Genomic DNA, 24815 nt, shown 5'->3' on the forward strand with positions numbered 1-24815 from the left:
CACACATACGCATAATGCATATCACATACATACACACATTCACACTGCACACACTACATACCGTCTACACCACACACACACACACACACACACACACACACACACACACACACACACCGTGGAAAGTTAACCATGCCGAGAAGCAGGACAGGCTGTGACTTGCGAGGTTTGCTCTGAAGTCTGAGATGAAGGAGACTTTCTTCCATGGAAAGATAATATGCAAATTAATGTTCATTGCTTGAACTGCTCATCCTTACTTATTCCGTTTTCCTTTTCAGGTGATCCCAAAGTGGGACTTTCCATTCCTTAATTATTTTTTTTAAAAATAAAGATAAACAGCTATCAAAACTGACAAAAACTAAGGAACCGTGGGAAGCACACATTCAGTTACCTTTTGTAGCTGCTCTCAGAGTCCTTATGTCTTTGAACAGAGAGGAACAAGATGGCAAAAACTCCTTTTTTAGCACCATGGCTTCAATCCGAAGTGAATAGCTGAAATACAAGAAGCAGATAAAGCCATAGCATTAAAGTCCGCAGCAACCCCGCTCCCCAGAGAACAGCAACCAGGGACTGCGTCCTTACTTTGGCACCTGAATCAAGCAGTGCAGAAAGGAATCTGCCAGCGAGAGCTTGGATACATCGCCATTAAATGCCTTTAATTTCTTTACCTAAAAGACAAAAAGAAAGGGGAGAGGGGAAAAAAAAAGAATCATTATTTAAAATTTAAGATTACATTTCATCTTAGAATCATTCTAAGGCAATAATGTTTCGGTGAGAAAAATAAACTAAGGAAATGTAGATCTGAGAGAAAGCAAAGGAAATCCACAACTACTGTGTTATCTGGTTGCTTGCTTGCCTACTTATCCATCTTTATATCTGGGAGTGAGCCCAGGACCCTGAGCGACTAACCAAGCATTCTACCATGGAGTCCCAGGCCCAGGTCTCCTGCTGGACCCGTAAATGCTGTGGCCAGAGCTCATGCTCATGGAGAAACCACTGGATGGTGCTTTTTCTTCTTCTTTTTTTTTTTTTTAAGCACCATGACTTTGATCCAAAGTGACTAGCTTAAAAATAACAAGAAAATAAAACTGTAGCATTCAAGTCAGTTACAACCCTGCTAAGGTGCTAGAGGCTCAGTGCTAGATGCTCGGTGCTAGATGCTCGGTGCTAGATGCTCAGTGCTAGATGCTTGGTGCTTGATGCGGTAGCCCATGCTGAAGAACCCAGTGGAGTGATGGAGGAGACTTCCTAAATTCTAAAGGCACACTAGTGACCTCCACACCAAGAGAATGAGCACAGCCTCGTACAAGCAAGGCGGCACCCTTGCCTTCCCTGAGGAAAGGGCGGGGAACGTTCCCTGCGAAGGCCACACATTTTCTGGCCTCTGCCTCTTGGCTTTCTATAAAGTCCAAGAGTGCCTTGGGAACCAGTGAGGAAAAAAAAAATCTTTTTTTGTTTTGTTTGTTTGTTGGTTTTCTTTTCATGGTCAAACTAAATAAACTCATCCCCCCTCCCCCTTTACTAATTTCTTTCAGGACAAGGCGACAGACTGTGAATCTAAGCAACTGTTGTTTTTGTGTTCTTTTTATATAGGGTTTTACTATTTAACCTAAGATAACCTTAAACTTTTGATGTTCTTACCTCAGCCTTCTGGATTCTAGGATTTCAGGTTCATGTCATCTTGCCTGGCTTCTCCTCACCCCCCACCCCCACCCCCAGTGCTGGAAGATAGAACCCAGCGCCTGGACATGGGTAGCACATGTTCTCCCACTGGGCTAGCCTAGACTATGCTATCAGATGAGTACAGGTTGGACCTCCTACAGGTAGTCAAAAAGCTCCAACTGGCTGGGCAGTGGTGGCGCACGCCTTTAATCCCAGCACTCAGGAGGCAGAGGCAGGAGGATTTCTGAGTTCCAGGCCAGCCTAGTCTATAGAGTGAGTTCCAGGACAGCCAGGGCTACACAGAGAAACCCTGTCTCGGGGAAAAGAAAAAAAAAAAAAAACCTTCAACTGAACAATAGATGTTAAGATGTCTGCCTATGATGTAGCTAAGCTATAGAACAGGCCTAGATGTCGATCAGCAGGTGATAGAAACAGAAGCTACAGAGTTATACTGAGTGGAGCATCACTCATCTATAGACAAGAGTCTCTCAGAACAGAATGGATGGACCCAGATGGCACTACGGTAAAATGGAGTGAGCCTGCTGCTGAACAGCACGCACAGAACACTGTCTGTCCTATACAGAAGCTAAGAAACGTCTTGACTGTAGGAAGGAAATTAGGAAGCTTGCCCAGGGGAGGGAGGACATGGGCAAAGGGAGCTGGATTTGATCAGCTCACTCTGCCATGCACATGATACAGAACCAACCCCCTATAAGATGTGTAGATCCTCCTGCGCACACATGCGAGAGAGAGCATTCTCTCTCTCTCTCTCTCTCTCTCTTTCTCTCTCTCTCTCTCTCTCTCTCACACACACACACACACACACACACACACACACACACGAAAAAGAGATAGGAAGGTCTCTGTAAACTAAGTGGCAATGCCACCAGTGGCTTTTCTTATTACCAGCTCCTCATTTTAGTTTTTGTTACATATCCACTATGAACAGGTTATTTTTTAAAAAAACAAAACAAAACAAAAAACCTAAATGAAGGTTTTTAGACACACACACGTATATACAGCAGAAGGACTGGCAGGCAGAGAGATTCAAAGCTTTCAAACTGATTAGACAGAAAGGTCCTGCCTTCTCCACACAGAAAACAGGACCAAGCTAAGAGCAGAATCCCTCCTAAGGTCACTCTTAAGGATCTTTATGGTGAGTAGTACCTTAGTCCTGTTAGTGACAGGCACAGCCCATGCTTGCAGCGAACTGCTGAGAGGAAGTGCTGACCAATTTGCACTTTCCCTTCATCTTAACGGTGGATATTCAGCCCAGGGTCTTGTAATGCTACACAGCAATGGAGCCACCCACCCAGTCACATTACACTTCGCAGGCTCTCTGCAAGTCTCTTCTCTCCCACTCTCTGGATTGTTATTGGCCACATGACTCCAAGCTCTCTGAAGCAATGGAAGCTGTAGCCCGTCCCGGTGGCACTCGGAACCGGTGTTGGACCTCCCTCAAGGCTGCTTTTCTCACCTGTTGCAGTTTTGCAGAGCTGGGATGAAGCCAGGGCCTCATGTCTGCTATGCAAATAAGTTCTGCTACTGAACTGGGCGGGATGCTTCTCGGTTTTGTTTGTTGTTGCTGTTTGCTTATTTTTCGGTTAGGGCAGAAAACAGCCACGTCTAAAACTGCATTTGCCCCATTTTCAGAGAGCCACAAGTGAATTTACCAATTTTTAACCTTGCTGCAACATATGGACTCTGAACACTTCCGGTTTAGCTCAATTGCAACTAGTGCCTGACTTGTGAGCAGAGACAGCCCTAGGCTGGATTCGGATTCCTCCTGGAGCAGAGTTGAATGAACAGTTCGCTATATATGGGCAGGGGCAGAGTGAGGCTGGACCTTTTTGAAGACCCTCTGCTCACTGTGTGCAAAGCTTAGGAAAACAGCACAAATTTCAGGCTGAAGCATGAGAATGGGCCATTCTAAGTAAACTTTTAAGTACTTCTCCTAAACATACGCTAAACTGTGACAGAGCAAGGATTAATCTCCTTCACTTATGCAGGAGGCCCAAAACTGTTTATAGATCTTAAAGGAAAGGAGATGGAAGACAGAAATTTAAATGTTGTGTATATAGTTCTTCATGTTCGTTCCCAGCAAGCTTTGTATTCATTAAGAGGGATTACGGTGCCTTCCCAGTGGCGGAGAGGCAAGGGGAGAGGTGAGTAAACTATAATTATTATGCATTCTTGTCATTATCAGAAATCACGCCTTAAACACTGCTAGGCGTAATTTTGCTGGCTGAGCCCAGGGCCTCTCATTATGACCCCTGTTGTGCCCTGTGGTGTGTTGTAAAAGCCAGAACATGCTCTTAAGATTCACAAGGCCAAATGGCAGCCTCCTCCTCCTGCCTCAATCTACTGGAACAGCCTCAGAGAGGCAGGACTTCCTGCAAACATGCTACCTACAGAAGAGACAGCAACTAAGAGGGAAGAGGGTGTGCTCGGCCACAAAGGGCTGCTCCAGGATGCAGGAAGCCCTGGTTTCTTCCTCAGTATGGGGTAGGGGGAGTATCCACCAGAGACCAGAGCAGACAACTCAAACAGCACCTTCCCGCTGTGTTCCTGGCACACTGAGATCGTCAATGGAGCAGTGGCCCCCAGCAAAAGCAGGGCAGGCCAGGCTGGACCACAACCCCGGCCCCTCCTCACCCTCATCCCCGGCACGGGAATCACTGGTAGACAAAAACACACCCCGAACTTTTATCGGGGGCCCAGCTCTTCCTCTGCGTGGGCTAGCTACATACTGGAAGAAAGATGATCAAACAGGCCACATAAAGGCTAAGTGGTGAAGGGCAGAGAAATCCCTGATGACAAATTAACCTTGGCTGCGGCTGGCCTGTCAGCTGAGGAGACGGCAGGAGCAGAAAACGGCTGTTTCCGCTCATATTTGTCAGCGTGCTGATAAGGTTACAGGAGGGTTCGAATGACACTTGCTCACACCGAGGCTGAGATAGCAGAGGTGATGAAAGGCTGCCAGACCACGTGGTGTGAGCGTGCAGTTTTGACAACCTTTGCCCTTCCTTCTTCCAAGGATATAGAGCAGAGGGCAACAGAAAGAACTGTTCAGGGTCAAAGAAACTAGGGTTCAAGACCATCCCTCTTGTATCTCCCTCTGCAATCCTAAGACACCCTCTAACCCCTGAGAGCCGATGCGATTTACAAACAAGGGGATTCTCCTAGTGTCCCTGTGAAGGGCAGATGAAGAAAAGGCTCAGAGTAATCACCTCCCTGGCTGATGGACTTTCTCTGTGCTGTGGATAAAGCATCACCCAGTTTCATTTCATCCCCTCCAGTGCCTGGCATAGGAGGGCTTCCGGAGAAGTCTAGTCCTTTCCTGTGCCAAAACGAAGAACTGTGTTACATTCCAGCACACTTAAGCATTTGCTCCTGTATCTCTGCCACGTTCCCAACCCTCTCTCATTTTGGCCCAGGCTCCTCCATGTCCTTAGCATATCCGTTCACCTCCATCATAGACCACTGGGGCTCTGAGACTCTAGAGAGTACCATGGGGTACAGAGCATTCTTAAGGCAGCTTCTGTTTCCCCTGAAGCCCCTCAGACAGCACCTACCCCTGGCAGCTCCAGGAGGGGTGTCCTGGTGTGTGTGTGTGGGGGGGGGGGTTCTGCTGAAGCTGAGTGTGGAGGGTGTGGTGAGCTGCAGCCCAGAGTCAGTAATGTAAACAAGATGAGGGGCAGGCCTGTCACACGATTAGACGGAGGTTGACCCTGCACGGGGTAGGGTGTGTGTGTGTGTGTGTGTGTGTGTGTGTGTGTGTGTGTGTGTGTGTTTGTGTGTATGTGTGTGTGTGTGTGTGTTGTGTGTGTGTGAGGTTGGGGGGGGTTATGTGTGTGTGTGCTTTGGCTCTGCAGACAGGGAATACAAAGGCACCTCAGGGGTCCCATCCCAGGCTTTCTTTCCAATTAGCTCACTAACTGGAACTGGGGGGCCTGGGAGACCAGGCTGACTCTTAGGTGCTTCTTCCTCACTTGCCCCACCCCCACCACCCCTGTACAGCTTCCGCTCCAGTGATAGCCCACAAAACTCAGACAACAGAAAAAAGATCTTTAAAATAGAGGTGCTTCGACAGCTATTGGCTCTTCGGAAAAACTAATCTGTGTTTTCTAATTTCATTTCATTTCTGAACGGAACATGAAAATTACAAATATTAAGACAACAGTGTCTCCCAGCTCGTCACAGCATAAAGCTGGCAGCCTCCCCTCACTCCCCGGCCTCAGTTTACCATGAGAAGCCTTGTGAGCACTTCCACCTGCACTGTCAAATTTGATAATTTCTTTTTTAAAGTGATGAGTTCAGTCAGGGCTGAGCACTCCGAACAACGCTAAGGAGGTCAGGAGAGAAGCTTTGCGGGAATACAGTTCCAAACCCACTCAAATCCAGGTCTGCATGCGTGCTAGGGAGGCACTCTGAGCTGAACGCAAGTACTCTTTCCTAAACGCAAATTAATTAGACCCTACTTAGTCTAGCAAAGATTCTTAAACCCTCATTCTTCATACAGGAAAAAAGAGAATGGACCATTGGTCTTTAAGACTCTTCAATTACATTAATAAATGTCATTTATTAATCTGGGCTTAAGTAAATTACACTTCATTTGTAAATAAAATCTGGAGCAGAGAGAGTGTGTCCCATTATCAGATATATATGAATATAACTAGAGTCTCCAGTTACCCACTAATATCCACTGTGAACTTAAAACCAGTTAACATAAAAAAAAAAAATCTATCCCTCCTGTTACTGATGGCATTACAGTCAACTTTCATAAGTGATGTCTGGGATGGGGGTTCAATGAGGAGTCCGCAGGACTTTTGGAAGACAGGATATGTGAGCCAATTACCATCTTTATTTGTTATTTGTTTTTCTTACAGCACTAGGGACCCACCAGAGCCTCAGACATCCGAGCGCACTTCAGCTACTCCTTACCTTTTACTTACAAAATGTCTCTTTTCATTTTTATTTACAGAAATAAAATCTTTTGTAAAATGATATGCTGTTCTATTTCAGTGATTATTGGCATACGGATATGGGTAATTTCTTCTTGAATTTTTCTTCAGAAATAAGGGTTGCCTTCGTCACAACTGTGGATGGCTTTAACGATTGCTACTCTAGAGCCAAGGCCCAGGGCTTTGGCTCTGTGTGTAAGGGCTCTTTCTAGCCTTTAAGTCAGGTGTGTGTGGGCTGAGTCTGACCCTTGGGGACCATGAAGCTGCCCTTTGACCTCCAGTGGAGTGCTGTCTCACTCTCTCAACCCCAACACACACAATAAGAAATATATTTTGTAAAGTTTTAAATTGCTATTCTCTTTTCTCCTATAAAGCTCCTAACCACCCAATAACTAACTAATCTGGTCTAAACAACACCAATACCTTCCTAGCACAGTACTTTCTGTGACCACAGCAAGTCCTCCCTTTTAGTCAGTTAGAATGTCCTACGCTAATACTCACCAACAGTTACAGTATTACAGTATCTTTATTCAAAACTGCTTTTCTTTTCCTTTTTGAAAAAACAAACAAACAAAAATCCCCAAAGAACAAACAAACAAAACACCCCAAGGTGTAGCTATCGTGACCTGGGTTCATTCTAAGCAAAGGTCAAATGTTAAGATGATGGAAAAGAAAACTGAACTTTATTGAGCTGCCATGTGCCAAGTACCCTGCTGGCTGTCTAAGCAGGACTTAGTCATCCTGGGAACCGGTGAGGTAAGGGCTATTGTCCTCATTTTACAGGTGAGGAATCTAAAGTTCGCAGGTGTTCACAACCTTGCCCGGGTTTCTCCGTTCCGGCACCGCTCCGTGTGAACAGACACTCTGAGTCTATAAGCCTGGCTCTTTCTATCGGACTGTCTGTCACCTTTTATTTTGACATGAGACCCTTCTGACCCTGGGAAGGACAGTACCCTTCGAAAAGGGCCGTTGACACCCAGTAGAACATAGAGCTTTGCGCCCCACTCCAAACACCCAAACCTGGGCGTGTCAAGTTCCTTACCTCTTCTGACTCCGGCAAAAGCTTAAGGATTTCTCGAAGCGTCTCTGATCCGTAATGCTCGCTCTTTCCTTGATAGATATCCTCTACGATGGACTGAGGAGACCTTGAAAAGATACGGAATTGCGGAATTGTGTCCACTGCCTGCCATGCCAACAGGGACACAACCCAATGGAAACTAAATCACATCCCCCTCCCCCCTCTGCCACCTGCTCCCTCTCTTCCGCTTGCTTCTTCCGGGTTCTGAGGACCTACCAGGGCCACTACTGAAAACCACTCTAAGGCTCCCTCCTCCAGAAAAAGTCCCCAGGAATCCCAGGAAGGAGGACAGCAGCACCAGCCACTGGGATCTTTAGGGGAGGCTGAGTGAAAACTTTCCCTGAGGAGGGGAGGCCCGCGCCCGACTGAGGCTCAATGAACAATGAGTGGGTCCAGGGGCTGGTGCGTTCTCCTCAGCGGTACAGCCATTGATAAGTAGCCTGTGTTCCTGTAAATGACCCCTCCACTCATGCAAACAACCATATTTAAACTCAGTAGGTTAAAAAAAAAAAAGACATCAAAATAGAATTGGACTTACTAGTTTGTTAGGAAAAACATTTTCAGGGGCAGCAGGGATGAGAGTAATAAGGGACCAAATATGTGTATAGGATATCATCAAAGAATTTAACACACACATTTAGACACACAGACATACACGCATACACACATACATATAGACACACACACACATTTAGACACAGACACACACACACACATTTAGACACAGACACACACACATTTAGACACACACACACATTTAGACACACAGACACACACGCATACACACATACATATAGACACACACACACATTTAGACACACAGACACACACACACACATTTAGACACACAGACACACATGCATACACACATACATATAGACACACACACACACAGAGGCCTCCAGCAGACACTGCATGGCCTTTTTTCCTCATTTCGAGATTGTGAGCTCACAGCAAAGACTGACACTTGTAGGCCACAGAGCGACATGTCTAGGGCGGACATGGAGGAGTATGGAATGTCCCTAGCGAAGATTAGAATCTGAATTTCAGCTCAGCCACACCCTCATAGCATGGATATAGCTACAATTCCAGACATATGCAAAAAAAATCTTACTTTTTAAACTGCTTAAGAAATATGCCAATGTTCATACTTCGCTTTGCATCCAAGACGGTAACCTGGGAAGAAACAGATGCATAAAACGTTTTAAATATAAATAAAAACAGCCTAGTCCAGGCAGGGTGTGGCAGACACCTTTAATCTCAGTGCTTAAGGAGGCAGAGGTAGAAAGATCTCTGTGAGTCCTGAGTCAGTCTGATCTACAGAGAAAATTCTAGTATATTATAGCCAGGGCCACACAGAGACATCCTGTCTCAAATCAACAAAATAACTAAATAAAAATAAAAGTGGCTGGAAGGAACAAGAAAGTTAAAACCCCGTCCAAGTATAATACTGGTGCACAGGGGAGAATTTCTAATATGTAAATATGGTAATTATCACAGTGCTTCTAATATACTTTCATGGAAATTTTTATTGTCCATCCCTCACAGTAAAAATGACACACAGCTCTGGGTGTGGAGGCACACACCTGTCATCCTAGCATAAAAGACAGCGGGAACAGGGAAGGCTAGCCAAAGCTACAGAGTGAGCTGGAGACAAGCCTTGTCTGTATGACAATAGCCACACCACCACCACCCCCAATCCATTCTTTAACTGGATAGTTCAGTGGTGGAGCCCTTATCTAGCACGGGCAAGGCCCTGTGCTCTAGTCCCAAAATAATACACAAGATATATGTTTACTATACTAGTATATACATTCAAACAGGTAATGTTTTATTTTGATTTAAAATTTTCTTTTACATACAGCCCATACTTATCAAATGAGAATTGAAATGGCAGAATAAAGCAAGGATTCTGCTGAGGGTGGGCCCAGGTCTGATCGACAGACACAAATCACCCATTAAGGAGAAAATAAGGAAGTATCGTAGCCACCCGTGGTCCGTGCCTATTATCTTACCACTCATGAGGTTGGGGCAGGAGGGTTATCAGAAGTACAAGGCCAGACAGAGACTGTCTCAAAAATAAATAAACAAACAAACAAACAAACAAACAAACAAAAGTATTCTACATTTTGTTTGCTCAGAAGTTTTTAAAAAACCTTTCCTTTGCCAAGAAGTCTCAGATCCTTACATTTTTCCTTACTTTTTTTTTCTGTCTCTGAGTTAGAAGGTTCTTTATAATCTATGGTTTTACTGCATAGACCAGGCTACTCACAAAATCCCAGCGATCCACCTGCTCGGATTTAAGGTGTGCACCACCGAGCTGGGCAATTTGTGGCATCTTTTGATTTATCAGATGCTAATATAACTATCCTATTGTACCATCAAACCCCAGATTGGGCTGTAGCAAGTTTTAAATATTCAGAAACAATAATTTAAGAAGACTTTATTAAAATATAGATTAGAATCTCTAGAGGTTTGCTGAGAAGTTATCTTTGCCTCTGGAAATGAACATTCAGGAGAGGGGATAGAAGATGACAGAAAACTATTCCCTTCTTTTCCATTCGTCTTTTGGTAAAGAGAGGCTAGGTGAAATAGAGACCAACAGGGAACCAAAGGGCATCAGGTTTCAGACCAAATTCTCCATCTCTGGTTCGATTCAAGTTTGTAAGCAACAGCAAGTCCAGACCGTTAATGTCACTTCCTGGCTATAAGGTTAAATTTTTACAAGGTATAGTTGTCTTCTTTTGAAGACTAATCTTAAACAATCTCATTATTTACTAACCTATGGGTTTATTTGATGTTAACACAATCACCTGCCAGCCATAAAATGAGCTTCCAGGCTGAGAGGGCACCCTCCGTACAGAAATCCTACCCAGGGACTTCAGTTCAAGTTCAGTATGAAGGAAGAGAAAGAGAGGGGGAATAAATAAAACCCGTGAAACTTTACACTCTAAAGAGAAACACTTCCGCTGGAATGGGAAATCTCAATTTATTAAGACAGAAAACTGCTCATTAAAACTTGTAAATTATAAGGCCGAGAGTACTAACACGTACACCGATACAGTTGTATCCGTGTCTATCTAGAATGGAAACAAGCCTGTTGTATAATTCTCTCACTAGATTGCCACCTCTTGTTGTGTTTAACCTCCGGCTGCAGCATCCTTCCCCTCACCCCCCCTCCCCACTTCCAACTCCACCCTCATCCTGTTCACCCTTCCACCCTCTGGGGCTCTGAATACTTGGCGTAGGTCCATAGCCACCACTGCTGGAAAGCAAGGGAGAAATTACTCTTATTATCCCTATTTGACAGATAAGGAAACTGCGCCTCAGACGTGTCATCTTGTGGCTTCCCCCAGAGCAGTGTTGGCACAGAGTGGTAGCCTGGTTCTCTCGGGTTCTTCTCCCCTGGTTCCTGTGAGTTCAGTACTGGTGGGTCTCCCATGGAATCAGTTAAATGTAGTCTCCTCCCACACCAAGGTCCGGGGAGGTCTCTCCAGAAACAGGGGCAGGTCTGTGAAAAGCATCCACAGTCTGGCCAAGTCGAGGGGCATCCCCAGAGTTGTTAGTGTGGATGCCATGTGGCATCATGTTCTCACCAGATAGACCAGCCTCCAAGAGCCCAAGCCCCCCAATGGGGTAGCCAATGCGCTCAAAGTCAAGGGCAGCTCTAGCTTACAGGAGATGTCCCCACAGCCCAAGCAGTTTCTGAAATTGGTCACAGTCAGCCAGTCCCTAAGGAAAGGCCTGGGCTGGCCATGACTGATCAGCTTACGGAAGAAAACAAAAGGCCAGCGCTTCACCCAAACAAGGAACAAGAGACAACAACAGCACTTCAGGACAGCGCCTGCTCTCTGGCACCCTCAGATTTACCTAGTGACTGAGTCTGCTGTCTTATCAAACGGGATCCTTATAACGGCTATAAAGGTATTTGTTTAAAGCCCTTCAAAAGAGGGTTATCACTGCTCATGTAAGGAGCTTATCTCACTTCCCAAACTCTGGCTGCCACAGAGCTAGGGTTTCGGCTGCAAAGCCCTTTAGGACTGGCTGTGGTGAGCTGAAACCATGCACACAGAGTGGCATTTGACAAAAGTCCCAGTAGGCTGTAAAAGCTAAGTTAGAGAAGACAAAGTGCCAAATCCAGGATGTGCCAACCCAGCCATGACCACGGTCACCTTGCTCACCAGCTCTGTGCCACCTGTACCAGGTCTCTCCTCATCCCCATTCTCTCTATAGGGGATGAACCTAAAGCCCGGCGTGCCTTTCAAGACAAGAGCCCTACTGCTGTGCTAACCCAGCAGCCTCGCGGTTCTTACACCCTTCCTTAGCATCAATCGGATACAAAGCCTGTCTCCTTCACAAGAAGGAGGCATTTGTTTCAGTTGTGGGAAGCTATACATACTTAGGATTTGGGAGCATCTCTGGGGGCACTATTTGGTGGCATTATGTGCATCCACTAGGTGCCATGATGCCATCCAGCTCCAAAATGTTCACACCTTGCAAGACCAAAGCCCTGGATCCATCAAACTGCAGTTACCATGCCCTACCCTAGCCAATGGCCCTGGCTGGTACTTCCCATCTCCATGAGACCTCCATCCTCTTTTTCTACTTTCAAGTTGTGTGTGTGTGTGTGTGTGTTTTTATGTGCACCGGTATGCATGTGTGTAGACCGCAAAACAACTGAGTCATCTGTAGGGACACTGCTCACCTCCCTTGAGACATGGTCTGTCATTGGCCTAGAAGTCACCAGCTAGACTAGACTGGCAAGCCTGCGAGCCCCAGAGATCCAGCTGTCTCTACCTCTCCAGTGTTAGGATTACAAGCATATACCACCACACTCTGCATCTTCATGTGGATCCTGGGGATTGAACTCAGGTCCTCATGGTTTTGAGGCGATTGACTAACCTATCTCTCCAGGCCTTTAGGTCTCTCTTATAGGCAGAATTAGATTTACCCTGGATGGTGGGCTTATTTCATTTAACGTGCTTTCAATGTGGAAGGAATAAACCTTTAATTCACTTGGTGTGTTTACTTGCTGGTGTGTTTTGGGTTTTGGAGTTTGGGGTTTGGGGTTTTGATTTCCTGGTGTTGGTGTTGAACGCTGGCCTTAGTGTTGCTAAGTAGGCTCTCTACTGTTGAGCCAAATCTGAACCCTATAAACTGCTTTCATTTCACAGTGTCAAAGGGGGCATCCTTACATATGTTGGTCACCTGAACCAGTGGCTATTTTCACCCCATTTAAAACCTGAAAAGCAAAGCGATTTTAAATCTTCTTCCTTTCAGTACAGGCTCCTTTCAGTCACTTTGGTCGCTGACTCAGCTCTCCAGTGTCTCAGCTTTTGTTGGCTATCTATCGGAACCCCTTAGTTTATGAGGGGGCGGGGAGAAAGACACCTAAAGTATATGTATTGTTTTAATCCACACACACTATCTAGTTCTACAGCTCTGCATTGTGAGCACGTCCCAGAATCTCAGGACGTAATGGGAATGTAATCATGATTACAGGAGAATGACTGGTTCCCAAATGAGGGCGTGGGAGGGTGAAGCAGCGTTGCTCATAGATCTAGAAAGAGCCATCGTTCTTGTAGCCTCCCTCCCTGCTCCTAACTCCTCCTCTTCCTGCTTCCTCTCACTCCCATCCTCTTCTTCCGGTCCACCATCTACACTGTGTGAATAGTCACTTGGTGCCACACAAGCACGATGGTGAATGACAGGTGGCGAGCCCCATTCTGATCTGACCTCACCTAGGAAGATGGATCCTTCACCGGGGATCTGTTCTGTTTGCGTCTCCTTTCATTTTCTTTAGAGTTCACCAACTTGATAAACCATGAACCATATTGTTATCTTTAAGAGTCACGCAAGGGGGCTAAAAAGACGGCTCAGTGGTTAAGAGCACTTATTGCTCTAGCAGAGGACCCAGGTTCGGTTCCCAGCACCCACATGGCAGTTCTGTTCCAGGAGTCTGAATTCCTTTCCTGGCCTCTGAGTGCTCCTGCATGTATGTGGTGCACATACAGACAAATAAACATATACAATAAATAAATAAACATTATAAATATAAAATATGTTTAAAAGAATTGCTCAGATTATAAAAGGAGACAGAACTCTAAGACCAGCATTCAGAGACAGAGACAACTACACCAGTGTTGAGGACTGGAGACATCTGGAATGAATGGAAGGAACTTGACAATGTCTCCTGGATGGCATCAGTGCACTGAGAAAGGAAGTCTGAGTTGAACCTTTTGTTAGGAGCCCAGCCTATATCAGTATATCTCCAATTGCTTTATTACCGCTTAATTACTATGACACCATCACATCTGTGATCTCCCAAGTTAATTTTCAGTAACAAGGATACAAGCATGGTAGCGTTTCATAACCTCCTTCCCCCAATTTACTATTTTAAGTGCTGCCTTTTCTATGCCTGGCACTCTGAAACCAACATCTTCCCTACCCTCCAGCACATTCTTTCTCTCGAGCACAATGGAACTTTCGAGTAATGCACTATAAGCTCTTTAAAGCAAAAAGCCAATCATGTCTTATGGGGACATTTCTATGTGATGTTGTTATATGACAAGGGACCCGACCTGCTCCTCTGCACGTCTGAACCTCCAGGATAGGGCCTGCTGTCTGTGCTCAGGAGCAGGCCCTTGGAGGAACACGCTGCTCAGCATGTTCTCCAGGGCACTCAGACAGAGGGTGAGGACTATTGCTTTTGACCTGGACTCCACTCACTGCAGGGTGAGCTGGAAGATTTATGGCTGATCTTTGTTAGAGTGTAGTCCTGCTTAACTATAGCTTCTGTAGGAGAAGTTCCACTCAGGAAAGAAAATGGCACATACCAGGCTATTTCCACAAGAAAGGCACTCCCAATACTTCCAGTCATGCTGAGCATAATGTAGAAAATCAAAAATAGCCCCCAGTAATCTGTTAGGTGGCAATGTCAACCAGCATGAACTTCAGAGGACCAATCTACACTCCTTATTCCTGCATAGTGAAGAGCTGATGGGCTGGCTTATCCCTTGGCCCTCGGCCATGCTAACTTTTTAACATGTTATCTCTTGGAGTCAGACCCATACGTGTCGTGTCAAAAGTACTATCTCCACCCTGGGCTCAGAGCAGCATCATGTATAAACAGTAAAAGCAGCCCAACTACCCAAGGATGGAGGAAATGATAGAAGAACGTAGTATAAGCACACAGAGGAATATTGTGTGGATTTGTCTCTGACACATGCTACAGCTTGGATGGACCTAGAGGACATAAGGTTATGAGAAATAAATCAGCCATGAAAAGACAAATGTGCTACCTGGAGTAGTAAAATTCACAGAGACAGAAAGAAAGATGGACCTGACAAGTGCCAGAGGGAGGAGGGATGGGAAGTCGTTGTTTAATGGGTATGCAGCTCAGGTTTGCGAGGTGAGAGAGTTCTGGAGATGAATGGTGGTCTGTGCATCCCAATATGCACCAGAAACCATTAAGGTAGAACATTTTATATGTAATTTGCATTTAAATATACACGTTTAGGGCGGGTGGTGGTGGTGGTGGTGGTGGTGCAGCTCAATATTAGACCACTTGTCTCACATATGCAATGCCCTGGATTCCATTCTCAGCATCTAAACAACAACAACATGGGCTAAAGAGATAGCTCAGCGGTTAAGGGTGCTTGCTGCTCATGTAGAGGACCTGGGTCTGGCGAGCACCAACACAGTGGCTCATAACCATCTGTTAACTCCAGTTCCTTCCAATGCCTTCTTCCAAGGGCACTGCACACACGTGGTACACAGACTCACATGCAAGCAAAGTCCTCATACACATCAAAGTCAAATGAGTAAATCTTTTACAAAATGAAAACTGCTTCTTTCGAGCTAGGGAGATAGCTCAGCAGGTAAAGTGTTTGGCAAACAAGCATGATGACCTGACTATCCGCCGTCCTGACCGTCCTCAGAACCCATACAGAAAACTGCACTGCAGTAGCACACATTTCCAATGCCAGCACTCCTGCGTGAAGGTGGGAAGCAGAGACAGGGAAATTTCTGGAAGCTCGTGGGCCAGTGGGCATTAGGTTGTGGTAAAGGTTGCAGTAAACAAGAGAGACCCTGTCTCAGAGAAGATAAAAGGCAAGAACCGAGAGAGAGGCCTTCTGACCGCCACCCACACACTGTAGCATGGGAGCACTCCTCAACACAAACGAACACATATAACATTTTAAAATAACTCTTTTCAAAAGGAGGTTAAAGAAAAAAATATAAAAGTCTATGATGTAGGCTGCAGAGATGGAAGAAGTTGGAGAGACATTTGCTCCTGAAATTTGGCTCTGGCCCAGATAGGGATTATTCTGTTTCTGTCATGAGTGAAAACAACTCCCAGCCCTGCCTGCTGGCTTGGTCTCTCAGGGCCCTAGCCTGTTCTTCAGCTTTCAGGCCGGCTGTAAGGCACTAAGTGGTCCTTAACCCCTTGAAGTTTTCCCAACTCCTAGAGAGAGCTACTTCTCTCAGCCGAGGGCTGCCTCCCAGGGGCACACAAAGCTGAACCCCTTCTGTTCTAGGTGCTTCTCTGGGACATACGCCTCAAGTCTACACACACCTGTCTAATCATCATAGCAGGGAGAACCTGGAGACAAGGGTGAGACGTGACCGGCTGCTCAGACACCTCTGCTGGGAGCTGGGCCAAGACCAGGGCACTAAGGAAATGACCGAGTCTCTTCCAATACTGAAAGGATGTCCGACCAAATGAAGGGACAGACAGAGAAGCCTGTGTGACCAGTACTTGAAGACGCTGTAGCTTCTCCAAATGACTCCCTTTTCCAATTCACTTCACAGTCCATTTGTCACAACTGTGGTCCCTGCATTTCCTGTATTTCTTAAGAATGCTCTTAGCAGTTTCAGGAGGGATTATACAACCAGTTTAAAAGGCTCTCAGGGCGCCTGGTGGAAGGAGTTAACATGTTCCCAAGGCAGGAAAAGAGGTCAATACTGTTGGCTCAAGAATTCAATAATGCATGGAGCGAATACTTCACCCCAGGGCCCTGCCCATTTTCTTATCTAGGCAGCTCCATCAATGACCTATTTTTCTCTGCTCCTTTACAACAGATTAAAAAAACACAGGATTCACGTTAAGTTGTATATGTGTTTAGTAATTTAACAACCGTTTCCTCCTTCAAAGGAACACATTTAGCGTTAACTGGAAACACTCTTCATATAAAATCCGTCTGAAAATAGCCTGACGGTTTGGCTCTGTGGAAATCCATCCCCACAAAAGGGGTGACCTAATCCAGAGGTCTGAGGCACGGAGGCCATCTCAACACGCACGCTGAGGGCACACTGGGGGGGAAGGAATCCCAAAGCGATCTAGGACTTATGTCTCTTAACAAAAGGCATTTGATCCCAGATGGCTGCAGCTCATCCCAGATAGCTGGGTTCTAGAGCTCAGCCTTCTGTCCCAGGGGAGACTACAAGAGCTGGGTTCCATCTGAACTTCTCTTCCTGAGAAAACCACAGCAGATTCGCTAGCAACAGGGTGGTGCTGGGAGGCCAGAGCCTCTTAAGTGGGGCCCCAACTTATGTGTTCTCTGTATGAGGTCATAATCCATGGGGATGCCTGGGAGGATCCTGCACACACACTCCCCATACTCTTGCTACTCAGCCTCAGCTCATCGTTCGGGAAGGGAGGGGCTGGGGGGGGCTGCTTTCTGTGGCTCCCGGAGCACATCTAGCTTGCACGCTCTCCTTTCCCAGTGAAATTTACCAAAGGTTCTGAAACATGCAACTCCAACACACAACAGCATTGACAGCAGGACTCTGCCCCTCCCGTTCTCTCACCCCCATCCTCTCATCTTACCTCTTCCCGGGCATCTCTGAAGGATGAATTCAAAGCTCCTCCTCTCTTGGGAAGAGAAGCCTTGGAGGTGTCTTCTTGCTGCCCAAAAAGCTCCTCAATGGTCTTCTTGTCGATCTGGTACTGATGCTGCTGCTTAGCTGCTAAGGTCCAGATGTTGGTCTTGCCTCGAACTTGCTCCTCTGGAATGGTTTTCCAGAAAAAGCTCCGCATTCGTTTCTTCTTACCCAGGGAGCTGTAGCCATTCAGGTAAGAAACTGAGGGGAGTCCTGGAGGAGGAGGAGGGGGTATGGGAGGTCCCCCAGGAAGTGGAGGTGGCAGAGGAGGAGGAGGGGAGGGGGAAAAGCCCTCCCCTGAATGTGGACAAGGTGGAGGTGGAGGCGGTGGAGGAGGAGGTGGAGGAGATGCAGAGGGTGACGTCTGCCCAGTCATGAATGCAGCTGCTGTGGCAAGAGTCCCATTTTCTTTATCGCTGGCCAGGGAGACACAATTCATAACATGCATAGTACTGTTGCCTTCTAAGGAGCTAATTCCTTAACCTTGGAGAAGCAGACACAAACATCAAACTCCAGTCGGACTTCTTGGCTCATAAGTCTGTTGCCAGAAGAGAAGGCAACCGAGCTGCATGTCAGCTTCCAGACCTGCGAAGATGGAGCAAGTAGTTTAAAGTCAGTGCTGGTAACTGTTCTCACACCAGCTTTTCCTTCAGAGGCCAGGGTCGGCTGGCCCTCAATGATTAGATATTTGGGTCAAGAGGACATGCCAAAGCACACTGTAACGAACACACATCACTCTCAATCCAAACTACGTTTTGCTCCTGGAAAAAAAAAAAACTGCCAAAGATTCAGCAATAAAACCAATTTGGAAATCTCCCATTAATCAATGAAGTAGTGCCTGCTATAGGAGCAGGAGCGTTGCCTTTATGAATAAACTACTTGTTCACCAAGAGCTTCCTGGCGTTCTTGGACGGTGTATACCAGCCCTTGGGGAAACTGCCCAAATTGCTGAGGCGTTAGGTGCTTAGTGACCCTGCCTTTTTCCAGTCTGGACATGTTTCCGCCCATCACTGGGTCAAAAGGCATCTTCCATGTTGAAGGGAGCAGATAGGGCACTTAAAGAAGACAAGAATGGCCCAGCTTGTTTCCCTGGAGCCAGGGTCACCATGTTCCTGTTCCACAGGGTGATGCGCTTCCCCCAACTAGAGGAACGTGTGCCAGACAGGTTATGTCACCACACTAGACTTCCATTTTCTCCTCCACAGAATTACAGTACATTAACTGACTCCCTTGACCCCTTCAGATGCTGTCACCTTGGATTCTAGAAAAGCCACTCTTCAAGAGGCCGGAAACTTGTCACCTGCAACTTCAGTTCCTGACACTGCTAGCAAAGGAGATGTACAAGGACACACTGTCCCTATCAAGCCCACCACATGCCTAGCCCTTATACGTACAACTCACTTATCTTGAAGATTTGTATGTTCATGGACCTACAGATGTTTGGTTTTGGCTATATACTGGTTATTACTAACGCAATTCAAAACAAAATAGCTTCACTTCTTCTCATAAGGAGCCAGGGAGTGATAGGAACCTACGGAAGGCATTCGTACAGTGTCCCAGTGTGTGACATGACTTCTCTGGCTCTAATTATCCACTTATGTCATCGCTGTTAGAGCCTCAACTTGCAGACACGAGCGGATCCCACAACACTTGGTTAGGCAGACATGAACCGCCTGATATCATTAATTCAGACATTATGAACCACTGTACACACAACTGGTGGGACTTCCTGGGGAGCAAGAATTGAGTCTAGAAACATCTAGAAACATCTCAGAGGCCAGCTCTGCCACTTCCTTGAGCTGCAATCTGAGAAGGGTGGTTGACCTCACTTCAATTTCAGCATGCTTCAGCTATGAAATCGGAGAACGGCTTTTCCATGGGCTTGGGTAAGAAAAATGTGCAAAAGCAGGAATGTAGCTAACTTTTTCTAATAATCATTGCTCATATGCACAGCTTCCCTTCATCTTCACAAATAATATATTTGACTTAAAAACACGTGGGGAAAGGGACACTGAATTGATGGCTCAGTGGCTAAAAGTGAATACTGTTCTTTCGAGGAGTTGGTACCTAGGCCAAGTGGCTATAACTCCCTGTAACTCCAGGTGCAGGGGATCTGACACTTGAACTCCAAAAACATCTGCACTCAAGTATACATACATACACCCATACACACACATTACATATATGTACTTATGTACACGTATACACTCATACATACAATTAAAAATTTCTTTAAAAAGGAAGCGTGTCTTGAGTTTACAGATGAAATGCCTAAGTTCTGGCTGCTAGAAACGCACGTTAATACCTTCACTCTGCTACCAAAGTCTGTGAATTGTGAGATTTTTCCCCCCTCTTTTAATATTCAGTGGCCATCAGGCCGGGGGCACACACCTATAATCCCAGCACTCAGGAGGCAGAGGCAGGCGGTTCTCTGTGAGTTCAAGGTCGGCCTGGTCTACTAATGGAGTCCAGGACAGCCCGTCCTACACACACACAAAAATCCCTGTCTCAAAAAGAACAAACAAAAAAATTCAGTGACCACATGTTAAATCGTCTCTATGATATAGGACAGATATTTTTATGAAATAGTTAACAGTCCAAGGTTTGTTTGTTTAATTTATGGTGCTGGGGATTGAACTCGGGCCCTTATGCATGTCAGCCAGGCAAACCTCCTCAAATGCTCATCAAATAGCCCTGTCTTTCTTTACTTTAGACCTGGGCATTCAACCCATGTGCTCAGGGTGTTTTCATCCCCTGACAACTTAACTGCTGAACAGAAAATGACATTTCCCACTATTATTTTGACACTTAAGAAACCATTCTCGTGATTTTACACGTAGAGTTCAATGGCATCGGTGCATTCAGCTGTCCCCGCTAGGTGATTTCTACGTCAGTGGAGTTTCAAGGATGCCTCTGAGCTGACTTCTGGTTCACTAGGATGGAGCTGGCTTTTAGAGGAGTTTTCATAATTATCATTAGGGGCATAACCAGGCTGTCTTCCTAGCTGGCACCCCTAAAGCTGGCATGACTCACTGTCAATTACAGTTTATGGTTACATTTGAACTCTTTTTTTCAAGACTGTACAGGTAATTTTGGCAGTTTATTCTCACACATTTTATATACTTCTGTGCATAAAGGAACCCTTTTAAAGTTTCTAACTCTCCAAATCACTTCCGGTTCCATAGCTACCCATGTATTTCTATATTATCCCCACCCCGCCCCCACCCACACAGAACCTCACAAATGCCAGGCAAGTTCTCTACCTCAGAGCCCTGAACTGGATCCCCAGCACTGGGCAAGGGGATAGAAAAGAGGGTAAACTAAAAACTGGTCTGGAAAGTAAGACTTCACTCTGTTTCTGGTGCTTACAGTAGGCGTAGCCTTAACCCCTCAGTGCCTTTGTAGAAATACTAAATGAAGAAACTGAATCATCAAAGGTAGTGGGATATCCCCAGTCACTGTCTTCTCACACCCACACCCCAAAGGACTAAGACTTTTGTTTTTTGAGTACTGTGCTGTGCACAGTAGAAGTACCAGATAAGAGCTAGCAGAAGTTAAGAAGAGACACACATGAACTTGCATTGATATGATTCTATGACTCTTGCCCAGCCTGAGAGAAGAAAGTCACTTTAAGGAGTTAAAGGAACAAAGGGGGATGTAGCTTTCTGTCCCTGGTCCCTTTCTCTGGCAACCCCCTCCCATAATTGTTAAAGATCCTAGCTCTACCTAGAGAGTTGGCTCACCAGCAAGAGCTTTTGTTCCTGTTGCATCCTTACTACTAACACTAGGCAGGGTTACCAACGTTAAAGAGGTGGTAAGAAAAGAAGGGCACAGATGGCATCCCATCTCTTTACAGTCACACGTGGTATTAAAGTTGAGGACTCGGAAAAAAAAATAATTCTACCATACTTTCCATAATAGAGATGACTCCACACAATCTCAAAGACACCGAGAGAAATGCAGGTGATGCAAACACCCCGACACATGACATGGTCCCCTGCCTCTCACAGTTGGCAGTTGGCAGCAGAGACAATGGAATCAGCCCCGATTCTGTCTGGGAACCTTCAACTATCCCATCAATCTCCCTAAGACAAACACAGGCAGGCTTGTATTTAACGTCTCCCCTACAGCGAGGAGGCCGTTAAATGCAGAGCTGTCACCAATAGGCTTTCTGATGACAGAACCCATCTTCAAGTCTGCTGAGTGATAACCACCACCGGTCATCAGAGGTGGGGTTACTGTCCCTCCCGCTGGGGATGCTGCTCTGCTGCTCAGCTCAGCATCTTTTAACTCCAATTTCAGTGAGGGATGCTATGATCAAGAACTTAACCTTCAGCGTATGATCAGCCAGCACACAGGGTTAGAATAAGACCATTCCTAAGGGTTCCTGGAAGAGCTGTGTGGCCCCTAGCTCTAACCAGAGCTTTCTCAAAGGAGGGTCTGCACGCTCTGTTCAACAGTAATAAAAAGTGACACAGAGCCAGATGGCTTTCCTCTTGCCTCTTGACATGTGTCACAGATGAGCCTGAGCTGGGAGTGCAGCCCGTCCACCTGAGGAACTGAGGAAGAGGCTAAGCTACATACACAGTATTCTTAGTTGGGAAAAGAGAGAGAGGGCTGGGGGAAGTTCCCGCCTTTCGTTAATACTATTCTCTTCTCTCTACTCACTCCTTAAGGAACATCTCTCCACCTCGACCTGTCTTTTCAAACCCTTTCTTGATCAAGAAATACAGTCAGTTTGCGAGCAGCAGTCTTACCTGGCCCTTCAGCCGGCCTAGAGTACCCACGACGGCAGGTTTAATCTGTCACGTCACATAAACAAACATTCACAGCTGCCTGTTTCTGATAGCACATTTCCAGTCTCTTCTCCCCTAGTTCCCAAACCAGGAAGAATAGGCCCAGGAGAGCCGAAGGATGCTCTCGGAGAGACAGAAGCTCCAGGAAGACAACGGGGACTAAAGAGGGTGCTCGCAGGGTGTCCAACTCAAAGTAGAATTTCTTTAAACACTAGCTCCAGGTCTTTATGAAACTCGCCCGGAACAGGGGAGGGAGGGAGCACCCAGAAAGATTTCTTTCCAGTCAGGATGGACGAAGTCCCAAGTCTTGCCCACTACCTCTTTCGGTCTCTAGCCCCTCGCTTTGGCGAATCCACTCACCAAAAGGCCCTTGGCTCCGCCGGCTCCCGAGGCGCTTAGCCCAAGCCCCCCGAGGCTACCAGCGTCCCGCAGCTGCGCAGCCCAGGATCCCGGGACAGCAGACGAGCTTCGAATGGGCGGTCCCCGCACTAGCTCAGAGGCCGCCTTATCTGGGCCGGGAAGGCGCGCGTCCGCGGCGAAGAGACGCCCACACGCGCCACGCAGGATCCCTAGCAGGGACAGTAGGGACAACCCTCCCGGGAAAGGATGGACTCTCAGCTTCCATGAGTGCCCCGCACTCTCCAGTCTCGGACCATCTCAGAGGCCATGGAGGCCAGCCGCGAAACCCCTGGGGCTTCTTCTGTGCCTATCCGACCGGGGGTGGCTCGTCCTGTCCAAGCTTCCCCGCCCAAACCGGGGTCCCAGCTCTCTATGGAGCTCGTGGTTCACGGAACAGTGGCCGCCAGCCGCTTGGACCACCGCTGCGGCGATACCGTGTAGTCCCCAGCGTGGGCTCCTGGGAGAAGGGCTCTCGGCCGCACTGCGGTTTTGCACCGAGAGAGGGGGAATGAACCCGCGACAGAAACGCAAAAAGGAGTCTCTGGGGCTGGGGAACCGTCACGCTCGGGGACCATGGGTGACTGCCAACCCGCCACTCCACAAGCGCCGACGCCACTTCGGAGGTGAACTTCCAGGGAGGTGTGCAGTCATTGGAAGTCTACCCCCACATCACTATAGCAGGAGCGAGTCCTCGCTAAAAGGGACTTCTGTGACCTGCGCGACCCGCATAAGTGCCACGAAAGCTAATCAAACCTCCGAGGTCCCACCCGCGGACAGCGCTACACCGAGCTCAGGGTCCGATGCCGAGCCAGTCGGGCGCATATGCGCCTCGGGGCACAGGGCCTGCGCTCCAGGATCAGGTCCCCGGAATCCGGAACAGAGCTCGCGCTTCACCGCATCCTCCCCGCGCCGCTGCTCAGCCCAGCATCCCGAACCCAGCCTGGCAGCCCGGGCCCTAGCTCCCGTCGTCCCGCACTCACCGCGCCCCCGCTCCCGGCGCCCGCGCAGCCTCCGCCCGCTGTCCCGGCGCCGCCGTCTCTCCGCAGGACTGCAGGCCGGGGACGGTGAGGGGGCAGGGCGGTGCGGAGGGGCGGGGCCGCTGCAGGTAACAATGCTGCCTACCCGGCTGCTCCTCCAGCCGGCCGCAAAGGACAGCACGCCCTTTCCTGCTCTGCTGCTTCCCTCGCTCCCCCTTCAACCCGAACAGCACCGCCACTGAGCTCGCCCTCGCCAGCTCCGGGCTCCCGAGACTCGAAAGCCGCCGCCCAGCACGCTGCTCCTGGCACCTGAAGACCAGCTCGGGGCTGGGCGGGCAACCACAGAGGACGATGGAAATTGCTGCAGGGAAAAGATGAGCCTTGGTGTCCTAATGGAGCGAAGTGGGAGGCGCCACGGTCGCTACTGAGCAGGTCACCGCCTTCCACAAAAGGAACCTCTGCGGCAGTCTCCTGGACACCCTATCCCGCGCACACGCAAGAACACCCCACGCACATTCGTAGGCACGCATGCACCTTTATATCACACACACACATTCACACACCTCCGCTCCACTCCACAGCTTCTCTTTGGAGCTTAGCGCTTCTCAGGAGGTCCAGAGCGGTGTAGAGGTCTGATCCCCTGTGGAGCACGTCTCTTCTCCCACTTGTTTTCCCACCCTTTCTTTCCCCTTCCCTCCCTTCCCCTTCCTCTCCTTTATTTTCTTTTGTCTCAATGATGGTAACAAACTTTTGAGCTTTATTAAAGAAGAAGAAAAAAAAAAAAGCCTAGCAGAACTGAATGAAGGGGCTCTGTCTGGGAACTGGGAAAGAGCCCGCCCACTCACTGAAGGAAACAGGGAAGTCAGTCTAATCGCATAAATTTTTTTTTTTTTTTCAAAGTGACTTGCGAAGACGCCAGGCAGAGAGCGAAGTGAGTAGTCAAAGAAAACTTACTCTGGACAAACCGGCTGCTGGCACCTCAGCTGCCGGGGTGGGGAAGCGCCCTCTGCGGGAATGAAGTCATCCTACCCTTTTCTGGGTGCGCCCAGATAAC

The 24815-nt window shown here is 47.5% G+C and overlaps 1 protein-coding gene across 3 annotated transcripts in view; it reads right to left on the reverse strand.

Moving 5' to 3' along the window:
* Fhdc1 (FH2 domain containing 1) overlaps nucleotides 1–23836 on the reverse strand; it is a 38249-nt gene extending 14413 nt beyond the window's left edge. Inside the window, exons 1-6 of one of the 3 annotated variants that reach the window (XM_006501328.4) lie at nucleotides 22347–22686; nucleotides 17537–18174; nucleotides 8819–8880; nucleotides 7669–7771; nucleotides 583–668; nucleotides 392–492 (exon numbers count right to left, since the gene is read on the reverse strand). In XM_006501328.4, coding sequence (XP_006501391.1) covers nucleotides 392–492; nucleotides 583–668; nucleotides 7669–7771; nucleotides 8819–8880; nucleotides 17537–18037 — 853 coding nt within the window. In that variant the 5' untranslated portion in view covers nucleotides 18038–18174; nucleotides 22347–22686. Of the gene's footprint in view, nucleotides 1–391; nucleotides 493–582; nucleotides 669–7668; nucleotides 7772–8818; nucleotides 8881–17536; nucleotides 18175–22346; nucleotides 22687–22745; nucleotides 22889–23764 lie in introns of those variants that run through there. The other 2 variants (NM_001033301.4, NM_001205355.1) reach the window with 2 other exon arrangements.
* Nucleotides 23837–24815: the final 979 nt, after the last annotated feature.

This window comes from Mus musculus, chromosome 3 (genome assembly GCF_000001635.26).
Source record: "Mus musculus strain C57BL/6J chromosome 3, GRCm38.p6 C57BL/6J".
Taxonomy (NCBI): Eukaryota; Metazoa; Chordata; class Mammalia; order Rodentia; family Muridae; genus Mus; species Mus musculus.